Raw genomic sequence first — 23,862 nt, forward strand, 5'->3', positions numbered from 1 at the left:
AAGTCTGAAAGAGTTAATAGATTTCATGTCTCTACCTATTTCCAAAAGATCTCGGAATCATTGTGCAATAAATTCCATTGATTTAGTCCAGGCTTATCAGGAAAAAATGCTCATCAGTTACCAAGGGGTTAAGTATTCTGTTCAGCATGGTTATTCATCTTTCCTAGGTGAGACCAGGTGTCAGCTTTTGAAAACAAAGACTTCCCCCACAGCATAAAATCCTTAACATGTCAAATTGGAGGCGGAGTATGTTTGGGAGAGTGCTGTTTATTGGACTGTTGTACTAGACAGGCTGACAACTGAGATGTTGAGACAAGTAGATAAGAGCTAAAAGCTCAGGATGAAAATTCTGATCACTCATCTCACACTCCCTTGATCTGCTCCCCTTCTCTTTCTTGTCTAATTTCTAAATCGTCTTCTTATTTTCATATTTTAACACAAAATGTTTTCTTTTTAAATCATCCTTTTTAAGGCATTGCCTATTTCCACCATAATTTCTGTTTTGCCAAATAGTTTTTTTTTTGTTTTTTTTTATGTGAAAACCCTTATCTAAAATTTCCTCTTCACATCGGACTTTCTCTTCCTCATCTATTTAATCTTCTTAACTTCTAAGTAAAACAAAAGATATACTTTTACTTGAGTTCTAGGAAACATGTTCCTGCTGGTGATCATCGTGTATGGAGACTGGTGAGTGATCTGTTTTATAGTATTTATAGTATTAGAAAATGATAAGTTTGTAAAAGAAACTTTAGACAGGCTCTTCCTCTACAAAAGAGGAATGTAGTTTGTTTAGTGATTTTTAAAGCAGAGATAACTAATACTATTTCTCATCTCCTTTTTCCACTGGATTTTATTTTTTCCACTTTTTGGTCCTATAATAAAGTTACAGTGACAGGAGTAGCAATCTCAAAATCCACAGAAGAGAATGTGTGAATTTCCTGAAATTGCTTGTGAAGAAAACATGTAATCATGATAGAATTTGACTTAACCCTCACTGTCCTTCTTTCCTTCAGATGCAAAACCTGACTACACCTGAAGTCTCCTGGACGGCCCGACTAAGATCGGAACAGCTTACAGCGGGGACTCCTGGGGTAAAACTGGTATTGCCGGAGAGCAGTCATGCAGTTAGTTACTGTGCCCTTGTACCCTCATTTGAAAGGCAATTATAAATAGTTGGGAAGGAGGAGGAAAGACCAGTGAACTTTTTTTTCTTTCCATTCTGAGACTATTTTACTTAGGAAATATCGTCACTTTACCCTTTAATTTAAGATGAAGAGTTTCCAATTGCTTCTGTAATTAAGGTGAAGGGAGACCCTTTTTTAAAATCCAGAATTATCTTCCTAGAACTGAACTGAAACAAAGACTTTGCAGAAAGTCAGATTTTGATTATCGCCACAAAAATCTCAGCCATTAAATTGGCTTAAAACAACTTAACCAGAAATACTCATGAGTATTTCTTTAGAGTGGCGGAGGCCGGTGGGGGGGGGGGGGCATCTGCTAAAGGTTTATAAGATTATGAGAGACATAGAGAATGTAGACAGGGAGTATCTTTTTTCCCATGGTGGAAATGTCCAATTGCAGAGAGCACGCATTGAAGGTGAGAGGGTGCAGGCTCAAAGGGGATGTGAGGAGTAAGTCTTTGACTCAGAGAGTGGTAGATGCGGGAATGCGCTGCCCAGTATGGTGGTAGAGGCTTTTAAGAGCCGTTTGGATACGCACATGAACGGAGAGATATGGACATTGTGTAGGTAGGAGGGATTCATTTTCGGGAGTTTTTGATTTGCTTTCTAGCTAGTTTGGCACCACGTTGTGAGCCAAACGGCCTGTCCTGTGCTGTGCTGTTCTATGCTCTAAGGCAAATTGAAAAGATATTTTTATGTTTAAAACATCAACCCCCTCTGATCAAATTAAGTTTCCAAGAAGCCAATGTTAATTTGTGAGGAGTTGTTAGTTTCTATGCACTGGAATATTATTTTGTGATATTCTACTTTGTATTTCAAAACAGATCAGAGAGAAAATGGAATACAAATTCTGGAATGAGTTAGAGTAAATTGGAGAAAACTTCTAGTTATTTATGGTGAGAACATGCTATGATCAATAAGTCCCAGACTATATGAAGATATATAAAGACAAATTAATTCACCTTGGTTGAAAATGAGTCACAAGAAATTCCAGAGACATGTGTTTCTCTTTTTGGAAAATTAAAGGAACTTTCAATGTCTATATGGAATAATTCCTGCGGTAAAGACTGAAAGGACAAAAGCAATGCAGTCAGAAAGGGGTTACAGTGGCTCAGAGTGAACAATGGTTGTTTGTTTCTTCAGGAACCTGCAGCAACCTGCAGAACCAAAGTATGTTTGACAAGTCTGAAACGGTTTGAAAAGTTGCACTTGCCAGGTGTAATCATCTTTAGGCGTGGACTTTCTTTGCCCAAACCTATTGCTCTCCAAAAGATCTGTTTCTTTCCCTCAAAAAGGAAACAGCTGTCTCTCCTTGTGTGCAGGTGGTGCTTAGGCAAATCCTTCTGCCTACACGTTTTCAAACTGGATTTTCTAATTCATTTGCAACCAGTATGCTTAAAAAATAACCAGGTAATAATGTTAAATGTTATAAAATTAGATAAACAGAATAAAACTCAATTGACTGATATATTTCAAACCTATTTTGCTTCAATACACAATAACATGTTCACTTAATGCAATGATATTCCCTCAGTTGAAAAGCACGCATTTAGCACATTTCGTTTCCATTAAATGTACATATTTCTTTGCCCTTTTACTGAAGCAAGTCTGTTGTCAATGCTTGCCATGGACTATTTTTAAAGCCTTTCAATCTCCATAAGCTCTCATAGCAGAGGCTTGTTAGTTATATGGTTAAGGCTCACCAAATTAGTCTGCAAGTAAAGCTGCTGGATTTAACATTTTCTAAAAACGCCTTTAATTGGCTTCTTTTGGTGCCTTTTTGTTATGGCTTCATTCCAAGTCATTGGAAAACTTCAACTTCAGCAGACCAGTTGATCAGACTATTGTAATATTGTATTTCAGTTTGAAAGTACTGACCTTTGTTTTCGCTAGTGGGAGAATCGTGAACAAGAGACGTAACTACGAGATAAAGGGCTTGTCATTTAAGACTGAGGTATGTGGAAATTTCTTCTCACAGAGGGTGATGAGTCTCTGGAATTGTCTGCCCCCGTGCCTGATGGAAGCTGAATCATTAGAAGTATTTCAAGTGGGTTTGGGTAAATATTGGAAGCTGTTTTAGGAACAACTTCTTCCCCTTCAGTATCTTATTTCTGAGTAGTTCATAAACCCACAAGCACTGCCTCACTCGTTGTCTTTTGCACTATTTATCTACGTTACATAACTTAGGGTAATTTTTTCTGTCTTGAATTTCACCACTGTCAAAAAACAACACATTTCACAATGTATGTCACTGCTTATAAGCGCAAGAAGGGTGTGGTGCAGAAGAGGAGTTGAGACCTGCATAGATCAACCATCATGATATTTGAGGAGCCTGATAGCCCATTCCTGCTCCTATCTTCTTGTGTTATTGTGAATTCTTCCAGATCATGCATCCTTTCCCTCCAATATAAATAGTTGTACAACTTACTTGAAAGGAAAATCACGTACCATATTCCTACTCTCCCAAATCTTTAACACCTTTGATTGGAAGCATGTCATTATAGAAGCTGCAGGACTCAGAGCTGAAATCTCCCACCTCTACATCTTTTCAGAGAGCAGATTGGCATGTATTAAGGTAGAAAATGGTAAACAAATAAAATGACTAAACACGTTTATTAATTATTAATAATGATATAACTCATAAATTGGCCTATTACATTTGATATTAACTTGACCTGCTCCCTGAGGATTGATATCAAAGGTTACAGTTATATATCTGAAATGGCTGATATCTTGAAGTAATTTACCAGACATAAATATTTAATAGCAGAATCCTCAGCAACTGCTTCATTGATATGTGCCCAGGAATCCTCTGGTCACTTCTCTATTCCTGAAATGGATTGCATTGTGGCCTAAAGACGAAAGAATATTAAGGGATGCAGAATAAGAAACAAGTTTTTGTCAAACAAAGCAAACAATACAAAGTGTAACAGGAAAGGTAGGCACCATGATGCAGAGATTTTCTTTGGCTGTAACCAGTAGGTGCTGCCCCCCACTGTTTGTTTGGCAGAAGACAAGCGGTATTGTGTTCAACTGCAGACTGTTGCAGCGTTCATGGACTCAGGCACTTGGACTATATTATTTTGTGTGATTGTAATTTACTGCTATCTTCCATGTGCTTGCTATTGTATATATACATGATACCTTACATGTGTTATTTGTACCTTGTGTTGTGAATGACTGTTGGTACTATATTTTGCAACTTGGCCCTGGTGTAACACTTGTTTCGTTTGGCTGTACTCGTGGGTATTATGTATGGTTGGATGACAATTAAACTTAAACTTGAACCTGAACTTGAATAAGATCCTTGTTATTTTCAAAATGCCAAATAATAGCTCTTTCCCCAGCACAAAATAATCAATTGTAATCCTTCCTTTTAAGAATGGTCAACTAAAACATATGTTTGCCACCTTTAAGCATTTTTGTTTTGAAAGTTCAACCCATATGAACTGATTGACTGTGTGTAAAATATAGCCATTAATGTATAAATTCAAGCAGCAGAGCTGAATATAAAGCAACCTATATATTAGAAGTGAGCAAATGATTTTAACATTTGGATGTATGTTGCTAAAAGCTGAGAAACCCAAACATAACTGACATGAAATACAACAACACATAGCTATTTATATTGATATAACATGTTTTGTTGTGCAGAAATGTAATTTGTCGATCAATGGATTACGAGAAGGTTACCAAGACATATAAAGGAAAAGCTTTGATGCAATAAAACTAGATACCATCCAGCACTTCTATTGGCGCACTGATGTAGTTCATCCATTCTACTGTCCTTCATTCCACCGGAGTCTGTGACATAACCAATCAGATTTCAGTGGAGTGAAGTACATGAGACATGGAACGCAATCTTCCAATCAACATTCTCCGAACAATGGCTAAGTCGACCAAACAACTTCAAGAAAAGGACCTAACTCTGTCAACCAACATTGACAAGTATAATAAATGGAATTTATCACAATAGAGGTATTCAAATGGAGTGAAAAGAAATAAAGAAATCCAGTCATCATTTATAGTATATAGTAACTTTAGTCAGAAACAAATCACAAAACTTTTATCATTTAGCATGTAATCTGAGAAGGTATATATAAAAAATTAATCTTATCTAAATTAATTTCACAAGTTTGAATAGTCAAGCATTTCTATCAATCTCATGTCTTGCAGCATTAACAGGGACCTTTAACAGCCTCTTGCACTTCATGGCAGCAATTGTCAACTAATATCAGTGATTAATATATATTTGTAATATGTTGTCTTATTTTAGAACAAAGTGTGGTTCAGTTATATGACTACATAATTCTAACAGACACCAAACTTAAAGGAACATCAGAATCAGAACATTTGCAACAAAGCGTGAGGTCATTTAACCTTCTGGTTCTAAAGGAACTTCCCAAACTAATCCCATCTTCCACCACTGGGTCCATGACTGAGTACAGTATAAATGTGATAAGTTAAAGCTGATACAATCCTGTCAGATAGAGAATTGCAAGTGTCTACTATTTTCCAATATATAGAAACCAAATGTTTCTTTGCCCACAAATCCTTCTACTAATTATCTTAAAGTTCTGTTTCCTATGCTGGACCAAATATATCCTTCCCATCTAAGCTCTTCATTATTTCATACGTCCCTCCAAGTTAGTACATTTCCCTAGGGGGAGATGAGACCTGGATAGAGCGCTTAGGCTCTGCTGGCCTAACCTATGATGATATATGCAGCTAGCACAAGCTCCCAGTCCTGATTCTGTGAATCAGTGTAAACCTTTCCTAGCACATTACTCTCCTTCATCCTTCTGCTTATTTGGATTTACAAGGTGACTCTCCACCTTACATCACCTCCATTTCCTGCCTTGTTTCACCTCCCTGAATCCATTAGCTCACAATGAATTAGCTGTCTGGATTAATTTCCATCTGGCATTTGTCCATCCGACTGACCAGACCACTCGTATGTTCCTGCAGTCTAAAACTTTCTTACTCATTGTCAAATACATGATCATTTCTGTGTCAACTACAAAGGTTTGTATCATATAACAGAACAGCCCTTCGGCCCATAAAGATGCACCGACCCTTTAGACTACTCTAAGATCAATCTAACCTTATGTCCCGCATAGCACCATTCTGTCATCCATCTGCCCATGTAACAGCCTCCTCTGCCACCCCTGACAGTGCATTGCATGCACCTGCCTCTCTGTGTAAAATCTCTACCTAGAGCATATACTTTTCTCCAGTCACCTTAAATTATGCCCTCTTAATCATCTAATTAAATCATTAAAATATTACAAAATACACACTGATATTACATAAATTGTTCCGTTGTTCAAGAAAGGAAGTAGGACGAACTCTGTGAATTATAGACAGGTGAGTCTTATTTCAGTGGAGGGAAAATTATTGGAGAAAGTTCTTAGAGATAGGAATCACAAGCATTTGAAGAAAGATGGCCTGATTATGAATAGGCAGCATGGCTTAGTGAGGGGCAGGTCGTGCCTTACAAGCCTGATTGAATTCTTTGAGGATATGAGAATGCACTTTGATGAAGGAAGAGCAGTGGATGTGGTGTATATGGATTTCAGTAAGGTGTTTGATACGGTTTCCCATGGGAGGCTCATATAGAAAGTCAGGAGGCATGAGATTCAAGGAGATTTGGCTGTGAGGATACAGAATCAGCTTGCCTGTAAAATGCATGGGGTGGTAGTAGATGGAGGTCAGTGACCAGTGGTGTTCCACAAAGATCTGTTCTGGGTCCCCAGCTCTTATTGATTTTTATCAATAACTTGGATGAGGAACAGGAAGGGAAGTTGCAGATAACATGAAGGTTGGTGGAATTGTTGTTCATGTAGAAGGCTGCTGCAGTTTGCAATGGGAGGTTTACAGGCTGCAGCATTGAACTGAGAAGTGGCAGGTGGCCCTCAACTCAGAAAAGAGTGAAATTATTCATTTTGTAAGGACCAATTTGAAAGCAGATTGCAGGTTAATGACAGGATTCTTAGCAGTGTCGAGGAACAGAGGGACCTTGGGGCCCATGTCTATAGACCACACAAAGTTGCTGTGCAAGTTAAAAAGGCTTATGGTGTATTGGCCTTCATTAGTTGAGCGATTGAGCTCAAGAGCCATAAGGTAATGTTACAGCTCTATAAAATCTTGGTCAAACCACACCTGGAATATTGTGTTCAGTTCTGGTTGCCTCATTATAGGAAGGATGTGGAAGCCTTAGAGAGGGTGCAGTGGAGATTTACCCAGATGCTGCCTGGATTAGAAACCCTGTCTTATGAAGACAGAATTAGAAATCAGGTTTAATATGATCAGTATATGTTGTGAAATTTGTTATTTTGCTTCCTGGATGAGACAGCTTGTCTGAGTGAGATTGGATTTTTTCTTTGGAGTGAAGAAAGAAGATAGGTAACTTGATAGAGGTGTACAAGGTGATAAGAGACATAGCTAGAGTGGACAGCCAGAGACTTTTCCCGAGGCAGAAGTGGCTAATATGAGGGGTTATAATTTGAAGATGATTGGAGGAAAGTATAAGGGGCAAGACTGAGATACATTCTTTATACAGAGAGTGGCGAGTGTGTGGAATGGCCTGCCAGGGTGGTGGTAGACACAGATACATTAGGAGCATTTAAGAAACTCTTAGATAGGTACATTAATGATAGAAACCTGGAGTGTTATGTAGGAGGGAAAGAATAGGTTGATCTTAGAGTAGGTTAAAAGGATGACACTATATTGTGGGCCTTAGGCTTGTAACGTTCTATGATCTACGTTCTATATATTTAAAAAAGACACAGAGATGAGCACTGAGCCCTATACTGTCCACCCTACCACTGATGACACCCATGCAAAAACAAATATAAACCATTACTTCCCTCCTTCTGTCACTGTGTGACTTTTGGATTGAATTTGATGCCCTTCCTTGGGATCTCATGAGTTTTTACTTGTACTGTTAACTAGCCTGATGGAAACAACACCAAATGCTCTGCTCCTCTGTTAACTTTTCAACAATGTCAATCCGTTCTGTGAGTCATGAATTTCCTTAATCAAATTTATATTGATTATTCCTGGATAATTTCAAAATATAGTCCAGTAGTTTGCACAATAACAAAATGAATCCATCTGGCCCTCCTGGTGGATTCCTTTCTCCTTCTTTAGAACATTAGCAGAACCTTCAATCCTAGACACCATTTCTGCAGCCATGGATTGAAAAATTGCTCTTAGATCCATAAGTTCCTCCCTTGTTTCTTCTGCTTTCCTGGGACATGCTTCATCTGGAACTGGCAATTTTCAAAGATGATTATTGCCTTGATACATACACTTTTCCTCCAAGAAGACCATGACTTTTTCATGGTTTGGAGGCTGCGTGCCACAATGACCCACCGAGCTATGTCAGCTGGAGTCAGGGCTTTATGCTTTAGCTCTTGGTAGGGTCACCCATGCCAAACAGGTCAAAGTGTAGAGGCCAGAATAAGAGTGGACCATCGGTCCTCCAGGTTTAGGGGTTCGACTCAGTGCTAACAACCTTGATGGTGAAATAAATTGTAATGGAAACAGCAATGAGGAGTCCTTCTACATGACTAAGGGCAAGCAGAGATGGAGGACCTTCACTGCTGCCCTAAATGAAGTAGCGTAATGGGCAATATTCTTTTGTTATGCTTATGATATCCAATACGACATATCCATTGTCTTAACTACAACATGAGCATCAATCACTATTTGAATCCTATCATAAAATAGAACCTTAGCTAAAGCCTCCAGTTCCAATAGGCCTTACCCTTTCCTTCTTGTTGTTGAGTTTCCTTGTTGAAGTCATTGTCAATAGTGCAGTTGTCCACAGGGTTTTCATGGCAAGATATAGAAGTAGTTTGCCAGGCCTTTCTTCCACACAGATCCTGCCGCTGCCCAGGTTGGGACCCGGCCAGATTCGAACTCAGGACCATCTCCTGAAAGTCCAGTGCTGATGCCACCACACCACTGGCCTCTACACTCTTTCATTAATTATCCTTTATGTCCTGGTAAATATGTCACAGGTAGATAGGGTAGTAAAGAGAGCTTTTGGTACATTGGCCTTTATAAATCAAAGTATTGAGTATAAGAGTTGGAATGTTATGGTGAGGTTGTATAAGGCATTGGTGAGGCTGAATTTGGAGTATTGTGTGCAGTTTTGGTCACCAAATTACAGGAAGGATATTAATAAGGTAGAAAGAGTACAGAGAAGGTTTACAAGGATGTTGCCCCATGGGACTTGAGAAACTAAGTTACAGAGAAAGGTTGAATAGGTTATGACTTCATTCCCTGGAGCGTAGAAGAATGAGGGGAGATTTAATAGAGGTATATAAAATTATGATGTGTATAGATAGAGTGAATGCAAGCAGGCTTTTTCCATTGAGGCTAGGGGAGAAACAAAAAACAGAGGGTATGGGTTAAGGATGAAGGGGGAAAAGTTTAAAGGGAACATTGGGGGGGCTTCTTCACGCAGAGAGTGATGGGAGTGTGGAATGAGCTGCCAGATGAAGTGGTAAATGCGGGCTCACTTTTAACATTTAAGAAAAACTTGGACAGGTACACGGATGAGAGGTGTATGGAGGGATATGATCCAGGTGCAGGTCAGTGGGACTAGGCAGAAAAATGGTTCGGCACAGCCAAGAAGGGCCAAAAGGCCTGTTTCTGTGCTGTAATGTTCTATGGTTCTAAAAGATCTTTGTTTACCAATTTTTTTCTCATTCACTCTCTTTCCTTTTCTAACTTTCCTTTTAATGTAATTCATATTAATTATTTCAATAAAGCTTTCTACAAGGTTTCACATGGTAGGCTGGTCCAAAGGTTTTGATTCCATGGGCTCCCAGGCTTGTCAGTGAAAAACAATCAGTGATATTAGAGGATTGCTTATGCGATTAGAAGCCTTTGGCCAGTGATATGTCATAGGGACTGGTGCTGGGACTCTTCAGTAGCTGTTTATCATTTACATTAAAGAATAGAACATTAAGTTAGATGGTATTATCAGTAAGTTTGTTCGGACAGGTGGGGCTTGTCAGCCTCGGACGGCAGCCTGTCTAGGAGAAGGGAAACTCTGATTTTAAACCTCCGCTGCCTTGTGGCCATACCCACCCCTGGGAAAGGCTTCGGGAGTAAACCCCGAGGAAGAAATCTGGAGTCAGGGTCCCTAAGGCAGTTTGATGTTGTTTACGACTTCACTCTGGCAACCTCTGCGATGACCCTGGTGCCAAGCTGTATCGGCATTTGCCCTTCCCTTGGACTACATCAGTGACGTGGAGAGGGGGGACCCACTGCATGAAAACAGCCGGTTCTTTAAACTTTTCCACCCAGGCTTGTGCCCTGGACTGGACAGTATCAACCAGAAGCGCAAACCCATGGTCCCCTGGGTTCAACGGCTGCCTACATCAGTAAGTTTGTACGTGACACGAAAGTAGGTTGATTGTGAGGAGAAAACCCTTAGTTTAGAAAAATTATTTTGATTTATTCTGGGAAGATAGCAGCACACGGATACAGTGGCCAAAGGTGTTTGTTGCCTTTTGTAAACATCTTTTTTATGTTTGCAAGTCAATGCTGAACATTAAGTACTGCAGGTGTACTCCATTGACAGGCTGCTCGGTGGTGGAGGGGCTGGATTTGGTGTGTTGCAGCCTGCTACAGAAATGAGTCCGAGTCGGTGCACAAATGTAGGGGGCAGTCTTACAGTGAGTGATTGTCTTGGACGCTGGTGGGCGTTGCTAATGTTAAATACTGCAAGTGGAGTCCGTGAGGCCGACGGCAGGGGGGCTGTGTGGCCTTGGTTAAAGTGAGGACTGGGCTCATGGCACAGGCTTGCATGTTAGACCCACCCAGCCGGGCAGATGGTGGAGGCAGAGTGGCACAGTGCCCGTGCTGGATTGGAGACTGGCCCCTCCGATCCTCGCTTGCTGGAAGACAGGCTGGATTGCGTGTGTAACTCTTGCTTCACCTAGCAGATTAACATAGGGGGTAATAACCCCCGGCCCAGCCAAACTTAAAAAATCTCTTTTGGGTGGATGCTTGGTAATGTGTCCTCTGTTACAAATCAGTACCCTGAAATAACTAACAGTACACAATATGCAATTAAATGATTGAGCTTTATAACTCTTACTTTGACTATACGGTTAGTAGAGAAATGAAATAAAAGAAAAAAGGGCCCAATCTTATTAACCAGCCTGTGCAAAGTTGGAGCTCACTCATAGACTGATCGTTCACCATTGACCTCCTCCAATTGTCGCTGCCCTTTGTCACTCCGAGTCCACCCCGTCCAGCGCAGACCCTCTCCATTCACGTCTTCTCTCTTCATCTCTCTCCCTCTCTGGCAAAAGCCTGTGAAATGAACTACTTCCAGATTTACAAGAGAGGGCAATAAATTCCTGATTGGCTAACATGCATACCACAGTCCTGTTATCTCCAGCCATAACCCAAACATTGCTGCTACAGAGAAACCATTACTTCAGCAGTGAAACATTACTGAGAAGCCATTACAGCGCGTTACATGTGCCTTTGTCTGGTGACCGCTGAGAATTGCTTGTTCTTGCCAGCAACACCCATGCACCATCAGTTTGCAGGACATATCACTCAGGGACATGGGCTATTTATACAGCAATTCCCAGCAATCACCAGACAAAGGCACGTGTAACACACTGTAATGGATTCTCAATAATGTAATGGTTATGACAAGCCCTTCACTAGAGGTGTTACCCTTCCCTAGACACCCCACCTCAGTGCACTGCTTTGACTGGTGGGTTAAACAAGGTGACGATAGCCAGCAGCCTCATACCCCAGTGAGGTATGGACACGCCTATCCAAACTTCGGCGGAGTGAGGGGATGAGATCGGCAGTTTGATCTAACGGCCAGTTCTGCAACACTACATGGAGAGCAAAGTGCGTGTGGAGACAGAGAACACATGATGGTCACGCACTGCCAGCAAGGAGGACCCCAGTTCATGACACCTGTTTGTATTACTGGAGCTGGACTCCTGAGGTTGAGAGAGTGGAGCTGTCTCAGTGCAATGGCTTCTCCCTGGGCAGGTTTCCTGTCATCATTGGACATGATGGACAGCCTATATATATATATTTCTGTGACTGTTACTGCAATCTGAAATGTGCCTTGAGTGTATGACCAGTGACTGTTGGTAATGTGATTTCCACCTTGGCCCCGGAGGAAAGCTGTTTCATTTGGCTGTCTTCATGGGTATTCATGAATGGTTGGATGACAGTTAAACTTGAACTTAAACTTGATTAGATGGCAAATTGGCCAGAGCAATAGTAGGAAGAATATAATCACAGTAAGTGTTATGTGATACCTTCTACACAGTCTAATCAGGATGATGTATTCGATGAATGATAGGCTCAAGGGGAACTGAGGAACAGAGCGACTTTAGCCTATTGATCTGCAGAAGTGGCAATACAGGTTGATAAAGTAGAGAAGCTAACCTTCATGAACCAGGAAGCAGAGAATATAGGAGCTTGACTGCCCTAATTTAATGTTATAAAAATTCGGTTTGCCATGAAATGGGGTAGTGAACCATAGAATATTTAACATTACAGCACGGAAACAGCCCCTCCTGCCCATCTTGTCTGCACTAGCCGTGATGCCAAATTAAATAAATCTCATCTGCTTGCACATGGTCTGTGTCCATCCCTGTTCACACGTCTGTCTAAATGCCTATTCAACTTTGCTATTATGTCTGCACAGTGGCTGGTGGTGTGGGTGCAAACACACCCAGCCCTGAAACACCAGACAAGGTCATTTGATTCCAAACAATTGGTTTACTTATCATTACAGAATGTCCCTCTGGTGCTTCCCATCCCCTTCCCCTCTTCCTTCCCCTTTTCCAAATCATGATTCCGTTCTCTCCTGCCCCATTCCCACTCTCAGTCCACAATAGAGACCCATATCAGAATCAGGTTTACCATCACTCAGATGTTGTGATTTTTTTTGTGACGGAAGTACAGTGCAACACACCAAATCACTACAGTACTGTGCAAAAGTCTTAGTCACCCAGATGTTTACATGTGCCGGAGATTTTTACACAGTACTGTAGAAATCTAAGGCATGGAACAAAAGGGCCAAAGAGGCTGTCTGACTCAATGATACCATTCCAAGTGAAGCTTATCCAGTGTCTTGTGCCAGTCAAAATTCAAAATACAGGATTGAATAAGGTTGCATTTGCTGTAGTGTAAATACACTTTATCAGAGTTTTTCAAAGCAGATACAATTATGCTTGCAATTTCCTTTAAAAGCACTGCTGATAGAAAGTGGAAAGAGGAACATAATATTGCCCAATGACAAACGTCAGCCGACAAATGGGAAACTTGGAGTCATTTTCAATCAATGTCTCCCTCTGCTGGTTGTTAAATGCATATCAGCAGCTCTCAGCAATGGACAGAGGCTGAAACAATACTATAGTTTCTTCATAATTCCTGAGGGCATTTTGACCAATTCTTTGTACCAGAACTGGTCAATTGTATGGTAGATCATCTATTTGCAATATTGACCCACACAGTCACTGGAAGAACTTACAAACATCCTACAGGCAGTGATGGGAATTGAACCGGCGTTACTGGTACTGTAAAGCAGTGTGCCAACTACTACGCTACTGTGCCTTTTGAACTACCTATTTAATTTATATTTTTTATAATATTTCTTAATTTATAGATTTTTTATGTATTACATTGTAGTGCTACTGAAAAACAACAAATTTCATGACTTGTCAGTGATAATAAATCTGATTCTTTATGGAGAAATTTAAGGTGGGGGTTATATGGGAGGCAGGGTTTAAGAGTCGGCACAACATTGTGGGCCGAAGGGCCTGTAATGTGCTGTACTATTCTATGTTCTATTTGTCAAGCAGTATATTAATAAACAGGCATTATGACTCAGCGGTATTAAGAAACTGGATTCCTATTGTCTTTTTTTCCTGGTTCTAAATTCTAAATAAGCTTAAATTCAAACTCTGGCCAAAATTCTAGGTCCATACACAAAATGAAACTAGAAAGAAAACTAGTGGTGCTAGTTCTGTGCATCAGACTATCTTTGGCAGAAGACACAGGTTAGACATGAAAGCTGTGTAAAATTTTCCACAGCTGAAATTTGTGGATTACAATTGTAGATTTAATGTTGTTCATCTTATGCTGTTGTTCTGTAGTATTGACCTTTATCCACACAGACATGGACATTGTAACTGCAGGGTGGACATTGGTAAGGTGTTGAAACAAATGGCAAGTTAAGTGTTTCAGGAGCTCAGAAATTTCAGAATAAATAAACAGATGTTGGGCTACTGTGAATGCTCTACTGAATTGTAGTTGGTTGCTATGGTGATTATAAACTGTCCAAGTGCTCCTTTAGAATGTTGCTTTAGATCTTGTTCACTTTGCTTTTGTTATTGTTTGTTTATTTACAGTGCAAAGTAGGTCGTTCCGGCCCTTCGAACTGCAATGCCCAACAACCCCCCAGTTTAACCCTAGCCTAATCACAGGGCAATTTATAATGACTGCGGGAGGAAACCGGAGCACCCGGAGGAAACCCACGTGGTCACAGGGGAATGTTTAAACACTTTCCAGGCAGCGCTGGGAATTGAACCCAGGTCATTGGTACTGTAAAGCGTTGAGCTAACCACTACAGTACTGTGAAGCCTGTGGTTCCATTAAAGAGAAAAATATTCTGAGTCATATAAGCAACTGCCTTTGTGACAATTGTTCAAGAGAATGGAATGCAGGAGGACACACAAATGGCAAAATGAAACCTTTTTTAAAGGAACTAAATTATTTTACTTTAAGATATATAAATTGTTTTAACAATAACATTTTACAGTTTGGTTTTGTTTCTCGGTACAACACCATAAATCAGCGACTCTATCTCGGAGATTGGAATCACATTGCCATATGTCATGAAAATAGGCCCTTCACATCGCTGACCTTTTTTAATCGTCTGCATTAATCCTATTTTCTGCATTGGGATTGTATGCTTCTATGCCTTACCTATTCAAATATCTTTCTCTTTCAATATTTTTATTAATTTCTACATAACAGAATACAGAGTACAAGAAGATATATATCACAAGTCAAAAAAAGGATAAAATATTATCAAATACATTATATTTGAATCACACTTGGAATCTCATTACCCTATATTCATGTAAATTAAATTAAATTGTAATATTGAAATATGATAATTTTATCATACAAAAAGAAAGAATCTAAGCCCACTAGCAAGATCGAAGCTGTTTGGTAGAGAAAGAAAAAAGGAAAAAAAATCCTTTTCATAGAGTGAAATATGTTATTAAGCAACATCTGTACTTTAAGAGCAAACCAAAGGTTTTGAAAATAGTTCCAATATGGTCCCCACAATGTTTAGAAGTCTTGACTAGATTCAGAAATTGAACAACGGATCTTCTCTAAATTTAAGCACAACATAACATCCCGTAACCATTGAGTATGAGTAGGTGGAGCAACATCCTTCCATTTAAGCAAGAACACCCTCCTGGCTATAAGAGAAATAAAAGCCAGAATGTGCAAATCAGATGTCCCAAAATAATATATTTTCCTCCAACAATACGGAATAAGGCAGACAAAGGGTTAGGCTTAAATTTTACTTTGAAAAGTACAGAGTAAGTTTGGAATACTTCCTTCCAGTATTTTACAAGACTCGGGCCATGTCCAAAACATATGAATTAGTGAAGCTTCTCCATTGTTACATCTATCACAATAGGGAGATATATCCGAATAAAAACAAGATGGCTTATCCTTGGTCATGTGAGCCCTATGGACCACTTTAAATTGTAGGTGGGAGTGGCGGGCACATAATGATGAAGTGTTAACCAATTAAAAAATTCCATTCCAAGTTACCTCAGAAATTGAAATCCATAAATCTTTTTCCCAAAGATTTTTTATGTTGTCTAAAGGTGCATTTCTCATTCCCAACAACATGCCATAAATATTGGCTATTGAACCATTATGAAAAGGTTTCAAATTAGAAATTTTACATCTAATAAGTTCTTATCGGGACTTTTAGGAAATATATATAACTGAGATCACAGAAAGTCTCTAATTTGTAGATATTGGTTTTTGGTTTTAGCTGACAATTGCTCAAACAAAAAGAGACTTCCTCCAACAAACAGATCCTGGAAGCATTTAATACCCAATCTGTCCCATTCGTTAAAAACTGTATCGGTCACAGAAGGTTTAAAAAAAATTAGAAAAAATGGGACTTGAAAGAGAAAATCTCAATAAACCAAAGTAGTTTCTAAATTGTACCCAGATCCTCAAAGTATGTTTAACTACTAAATTGTCAGTTAGTTTACTTAAAGATAGAGGAAGTGAGGATCCAAGAAGAGAAATGATAGAAAATTTATTAACAGAATTAGCTTCTAAAGAAACCCATACTGGACAGTCATCACGGTTAATATAGTATGACCAAAACGTAAGATTTCGTATATTGACTGCCCAGTAATTAAACCTAAAATTTGGTAAAGCTAAACCTCCATTCTTTTTAACTTTTTGAAGATGAACTTTACTTAGTCGAGAATGTTTGTTTTTCCATATATAAGAAGATAGAATAGAACCAAGAGAATCAAAAAAGGATTTAGGAATAAAAACAGGTAAGGCCTGAAAAAGGTATATAAATTTAGGGAAGATATTCATTTTAATAGAATTAATTCGGCCAATCAACGATAACCAGAGGGGCGACCAATTTGATAGTGTCATTTTTACATAATTCAGTAGGGTAAGAAAGTTTTCTTTCAGTAGGTGTTTAAAATTCTTAGTAATTGTTACACCCAAATAGGTAAATTGATTCCTTACAATTTTGAAAGGAAAGTTAGCATTAATTGATAGCAAATTATTCAAAGGAAAAAGTTCACGCTTAAGTAAATTCAGTTTATATCCTAAAATCTGGCTGAAACAGGAGAATAAAGAAAGCGCAGGAGATAACAAAGTCTCGACATTAGAAATAAAAAGCAATAGGTCATCAGCATAGACCGAAACTTTGTGGGTAGTACCTCTCCTTAAAATACCAGTGATATCACTAGATTCTCGAAAAGCAATAGCTAAGGTTTCTAAGGCCAGATCAAAGAGCAAAGGGCTCAAAGGATAGCCTTGTCTGATTCATTGCTGAAGTTTAAATGGTTTGGAATTCTGAAAATTAGTAAGAACCCTAGCAGAGGGAGATAAAGTAATTTAATCCATTGAATAAAATAGGGCCCAAAATTATATTTTTCAAAAGTTTTAAATAAATAATTCCATTCAACCCAAAAAAAAGCCTTCTCAGTGTCTAAGTATATCACGCATTCTGATATCTCCTTAGAAGGAGAATAGATAACATTTAATAAATGACACATATTAAAATGGGAATGTCAATTTTTAATAAATCCAGTGTGATCATCAGAAACGATAGATGGTAAAATATTTTCAATCCTACGAGCCAGAACTTTGGATGAGATTTTGGTATCAACATTACGTAAGGAAATTGGTCTATATGAAGAGCATTCAGTTGGATTCTTATTCTTTTTACGGATAAGCAAAATAGAAGCTTCATAAAAAGATTGTGGCAACATACCCAACTTAAAGGAGTCTGAAAAAACTGCACATAAATGAGGTATAAGTAGTGAGGAAAAAGCCTTATAAAATTCCACAGAAAATCCATCAGGACCTGGAGCCTTCCCCAAGTGCAAGGAACGTACAGCCTCGGCAATTTCCTCATAAGAAATAGGTTGATCCAACTGTTTTCGGTTATCAACAGAATGTGTAGGAATGTTTAATTGGTCTAAAAAAATTATTCATTATAGTATTATCTTTAGGACAGTCAGAACTATAAAGTTTTGAATAAAATTCTCTAAAGGTATCATTTATTTCTAAATATTCAGTTGTCCTATCACCGTTAGCTTTACAAATTTATTTAATTTGACGTTTAGCTATAAAGGTTTTCAATTGGTTAGCCAATAATTTACCTGTTTTTTAGAAATATCTTTCTAAATGTCCCTTACACATAGGGATTGTATCCAGTTCCACCATCTCCTCTGGCAGTGAGTTTCAGATATCAAAAACCATTTTGATAAACTCCCCCTCAAAAACACCTTCTTTTCCTCTTAAATCAGCATCTTCATATCTAATCTATCTGTTCCTTTTACACACCAGCTGACCCCACTGTCCCCTTCCTTCCAGGGCAAACAAATGCTGCCAATCCAGCATATCAATCTGCAGTGGTATTACTTTCATTGGCAATAAACTGCAATTGAAAATATATGAAGATATCATGATTAGGTCAGAGAAACCATGTTCCGCATAAAGTATAGCCATGAAATTTAATCACAAAATCTGAAAAACTTTAGGATAGATAAGATCCCAGGTTTGGACGTACTAAACAGGTTACTATACAGGAGGAAAGTGAGAAAGAAATTGCTGAGGCTTTTCTGATGATGTTCACGTCCTCCCTGGCCACAGGAGTGTTACCAGAGGATTGGAAGATGGCACATGTTGTATCTTTGTTCAAGAAAGGTAATAGGGATAATCCTAAGAATTATAGACAAATAAGTGATGGGCAAACTATAGGGGATTCTTAAGGAACAGGCAGGCTCAACCAAAAAAATCTTGAGACATGGGATCCATGGAAAGCTGGCTGCCTGGATTCAAAATTAACTTAAAGAAGGAAAACGGTAATAGCAGATGGACAATACTCTGCCTGGTGGATGGTGACTAGTGATGTTCCACGGGGATCTGCAGATAGTGTAGATGGTTGTCATAGCTTACAATGGGAGATTGGATGACAAGTGGCAGATGGAGTTTAATGCAGAGAAGTGTGAAGTGGTGAAGTGTGGAAGATCAAACTGGAAGGCCAAGTACAAGGTTAATGGCAGGATTCTTAGCTGTGTGGAGGAACAAATGGACTTTGGAATCCAAGTCGTAAGATCCCTCAAAGTTGCTGCGTAAGGAAGGCACATGCTGTGTTGCCTTCAGTAGTTAAGGATTGAGTTCAAGAGAAATGAGGTAATATTAGATCATAAGACATAGAAGCAAAATTAGGGCATTTGGCACAGCAAGTCTGTTCCGCCATTCAATCATGGCTGATCCTTCTCCCCCCTCCTCGCTGCTTTCTTAAAGAATGAAGTGACATTTGTAATTTTCAAGTCTTCCAGAATCCTGCCAGAGTCCAATGATTCTTGAAAAATCATTACTACTGCCTCCACAATCTTGATCTCTACTGCTTTCAAAACCTTAGGGTGCAATTCACTTGGTCTATTTGACTTAGCCAACCTTAGGTCTTCCAGTTTTTTGAGCAACTTCTCCCTTGTAATAGTAACCACACTCACTTGTCTTTCCTCACACCTTTCAACACCTGGCCCACGGTTAGTGTCTTCCACAGTGAAGAGTGTTACAAAATAATCATTTAGCTCATCTGCCACTTCCATGTCTCCCATTATTATTTCTCTGGCCTCATTTTCTAGTTTCCTATATCCACTCTCATACCTCCTTTATTGGTTTATGTACTTGAAAAAGCTTTTTCTATCAACCTTGATATTGTTTGGTAGCTTGCTTTCGTATTTCATTTTCTCCCTCCTAATGATTCTTTTAGTTGCTTTCTGTCGGGCTTTAAAAGCTTCCCAATCCACTCTCTTCACACTAATGTTTGCTTTGTTGTATGCCTCTCTTTTGCTTTTACGTTAGCTTTGACTTCCCTTCTCTGCCACAGTTGTACTATTTTGCCATTTGTTTTTGGAATCTATCTATTCTGCATCTTCCTCATTTTCCCCAGAAATGCGCATCATTGCTGCTCTACTGACATCCCTGCCAGCATCTCCTTCAAATTTATTTTGGCCAACCCCTCTCTCATACCACTGTAATTTCCCTTACTCCACTGAAATACTGCTACATCAGACTTCACTCTCACCCTATCAAATTTCAAGTTGAACTCAATCATATTGTGATTACTGGTTCCGAAGGGTTCTTTTACCTTAATCTCCCTAATCGCCTCCAGTTCATTACATATAAAGAGCATTTGATGACTCTGGGCCTATATTCACTGGAATTTAGAAGAATGACAGGTGACCTCACTGAAACCTATCAAATGGTGAAAGGCCTTGATAGAGTGGACATGGACAGAACGTCTCCTATAATGGAAGACTCTTAGACCAGAGGACACAGCCTCAGAATAGAGGGATGTCCTTTTCGAATGGAAATGAGGAATTTCTTCAGCCAGAGGGTGGTGAATCAGTGGAATTGCTTGCCACTGGCATCTGTGGAAGCCAAGCCTTTATGTATATTTAAGTCAGAGGTTGAGAGATCCTTCATTGGCCAGGGCATGAAGGGATATGGGGATGGGGGAGATGTGGTGAAAAGCAGGAGACTGGGGCTGGGAGGAGAATTGGATCAGCCATGATGGCTAGATGGCCTACTCCTGCTCCTATATCTTATGGTCTAAATCGTAAATGTACCACAACTTTCACTTTGAAATATTTTGGAGCTTCAATGTATTTACATTGTCAGTGTTTCATGTTATAACACAGTTACAAATTGTAATAATAAACACAGAATGGAACTTGGTAGCTCATTGTTAATAAACCACCGGCCCGCTGAACACCGATGCATATTACAAAGAAAACTTTTAATGCCCTGCAGTTTTCATTCTGTGCAAAGATTTCCCGCTCAGAGCAAAGGTTGGCTCATGCAGTTGTAAGGAAAAATTAGAGTGGACATTGGTGGTGGATATATGGAAATAGCTGCCAGAGGAGGTGGTAGAGGCAGGTTCAATAACAATGTTTAAAAGGAATTTAGAGGGGCAATTGAAAGGAAAGGATTAGAGGAATACAGTGCTAATAGGGGCAAGTGAGATTATAGTCAGCATCAACAAATCATGCTGTGCAACCCTATGAATTTATGCAATCCATCTTTATATTTATTTAAATATAGAACATCAAACAGAAATGAATAACACAGGATCAGACCTTTAACTAACCTCAGGTCTGTGCCAACAACCTGCACAAGATCTTTATCCTTCTGCTCCCATGTCTGTTCATGTACCTTTCGAAATGCCTTATAAATGTTGCTATTGTCTCTGCTTCGAGCACAATCCCACGTACCCGCTACTCTAACATATCTGTCATTTCTCTATTAATTCACAGACCTTATTCTCTAAAGGTCCCTTCTTATAATTAATATATCTATCAAAACTCCCACTGTTTAATCTTGATATTTTCTCACAAAATTAATTTTCTTTTTCATTTTTCATTCAAAATTCAAGGGTTATGGGGAGAAGGAAGGAGAATTGGGTTGAGAATGTGGAACGAGCTTCCAGCACAAGTGGAGCATTCCAGCTTGATTTCAATGTTTAAGCAAAGTCTGGATAGGCGCGTGGATGGTAGGGGTGTGGAGGGCCCTGGTCTGGGAGTAGGAAGTATAAATGGTTTGACATGATCTAGTTGGGTCAAATGGCCTGTTTCTCTGCTGAACTTTTCTATGACTCTATAAATCAGCCAGGATGGAATGGCAGAGTAGATTTGATGGGCCGAGTGGCCTAATTCTGTTCCTATGTCTTAAAGTCTAAAAATATATTAAACCAATTCCATAGCTTCACAGTATAGAGATCCGTCAGATATACTTGGCGAAGCCAGGTTGTATGGTCTCTTTTATTCCACTTTGGTCCTTTCACTGGGAGCGCCACGTGAGATTAAGGATTAGACAAAGAACAGATTTCAGTGTGATATTGATTCCGGTATAGTAACGGGTACTGTACATTTTAGCTGGTACTCAAGACAATAACACTGATGCTGGGGAGTGAAGTGAGATTACGAGCAAATGTCATGTAGGAAGCACCAAGTTCCTGTTTTGGTGTTGATTGACTCATCAAATGTACACCAGTATTCAGACATGAAAAATCGTAAAAAATGCAGAATGCTGGGACTCAGATGCTGAGAAGAAGGTTGTCTAAGGTTACATTAAGGTCAACTGGGAAGGTGGCCAGGAGAAGGTCTGATGGAATTTAACTCAGGACAGTTAAACAGTCAGTGGCAGGGTTGGGGGGAGTGTGGGTGAACAGAGTGAGAGACCTCAGAATACAGGCTCATAGCATCCTGGAATCTGGGGCTCTGCTATGAGAAAGACATATTGGTAAAACTTGATTAAGCAAGAGGGAGTGTAGAAATGATTCACAAGGATGTTCTGTGGATTGTGGGGCATCAGCTATAGGAGGAGATTGGATAGGCTGGGAGTGAAACAGGCTGAGTGGTGACTCTGTAGAGATTTATGAAACTACGTGAGGTGTAGTTTCAATAGATAGCCAATATTTGCTTCTCAAGGCAGGTGAGTCTAAATCTAGAGGGCACAGAAGTTGAGATGGAGGAGGTTTAAGGGGAATCTGAGGAGTAAATTTTCACATAAAGGGAAGTTGGTATCTGGAATGAGCTACCAGTGAAGGGAATGGAGGATGAACAGCCACAACATTCAGAGTCATCTGGACAGGCACTTGAATGTGCTGTGCTGAGAGAGTTATGGCAGGTGAGTCTGGTATAGATGGGCATAATTGTTGACATATGCATGATGGCTGGAGAGCCTGTTTCTCGATTGTACAACCCTATGACTGTCCTTAGTACAGGCTAGGTCAGACTGCTTCCTGAAGGGCCGCCTCTTTCAACAGAGCAAAGAAACTAAATGAGGAGCTGACAAGCAAAGTAGAGATAAAAGAGATTCAGTAGGTTTAATAAAGAGATGGCGCCTTTGAAAAATCTCACTTTATACTCTGGATAACAGAAATTGCTTAGATAAGATTAAACCCATCAGTGGTTATACAATTACATCATGTGGGTAATGTGTCGGCACTTCAGCAATTAAAAAATAAAAAAGGTATGTGTAACTGGCTTTCTGCCAGTAGGTGGAGACAAATCATTACATACTGTGAAAAATACATATTTGTTAGAGATACAAGTGATTAAAAATACAAATTATATCAGTAAGAAAGAAACTCTGAACTTCAATAAAAAAATAAATTACAAAAATGAATTATGATTTCAGCCTTGCATTAATTCAACTAATAGCTAATAAAAAGTATTAAATAAAAACAACCAATTCCAACACCACCAACCCACGTGTCTTAGAGATGCAGACTGACACTTGAACAGGCAGAGCAAACCCATGCAGTCAGTGGGAGAATGTGCAAATCCCACCCAGTCAATACCAGGGACAGAGGAGCTCTGATGTCACCCTGCTGACCTCATTTATATCCTGTCAGCAAATTAACTATTTCAGATGGAATTTGTCACTGATGCAGCGACACGCCAGCAAATGAAGCAGAAATATAACAATCTTATTTAATTCACTGATAGAAACATGTTCTCTCCCTCAGCTGCAGACAATATAGGAATTCACCAAATGAGTCGAATTGCCGACCTGCTGACCTCCGTGGAATGTGAGGCTTTATACACAAAGCTGACAAACCCGGAGAAGGACATTACTGAGGAACTTAACAACATGCTAGAAGAAAATGACAATCTTTTCAAGACCAGAAAACGCAGAGAAATCAGTAAGTAAATTTACAAATCTGTCCCGGCAGCTCACAATTAATTAAGACTGATGACTTAAAAAATCCATCTTGGTGTCCAAAGTATCGGTGTTAAAAACAAGATCTTGCTAACTTAAAGTTGAATATTTTGTAATACATTTTCTATACGCATACACTTTG

The 23,862-nt window shown here is 39.3% G+C and overlaps 1 protein-coding gene across 2 annotated transcripts in view; it reads left to right on the forward strand.

Annotated features, from left to right (window-relative positions):
- Window positions 1–362: 362 nt before the first annotated feature.
- tmdd1 (transmembrane and death domain 1) overlaps window positions 363–23,862 on the forward strand; it is a 34,805-nt gene continuing 11,305 nt past the window's right edge. Inside the window, exons 1-4 of one of the 2 annotated variants that reach the window (XM_073030943.1) lie at window positions 363–687; window positions 1,014–2,077; window positions 3,045–3,135; window positions 23,527–23,703. In XM_073030943.1, the coding sequence (XP_072887044.1) occupies window positions 23,553–23,703 (151 nt within the window). In that variant the 5' untranslated portion in view covers window positions 363–687; window positions 1,014–2,077; window positions 3,045–3,135; window positions 23,527–23,552. Of the gene's footprint in view, window positions 688–1,013; window positions 3,136–23,526; window positions 23,704–23,862 lie in introns of both variants that reach the window. The other variant, XM_073030942.1, reaches the window with a different exon arrangement.

This window comes from Hemitrygon akajei, chromosome 27 (genome assembly GCF_048418815.1).
Source record: "Hemitrygon akajei chromosome 27, sHemAka1.3, whole genome shotgun sequence".
NCBI lineage: Eukaryota > Metazoa > Chordata > Chondrichthyes > Myliobatiformes > Dasyatidae > Hemitrygon > Hemitrygon akajei.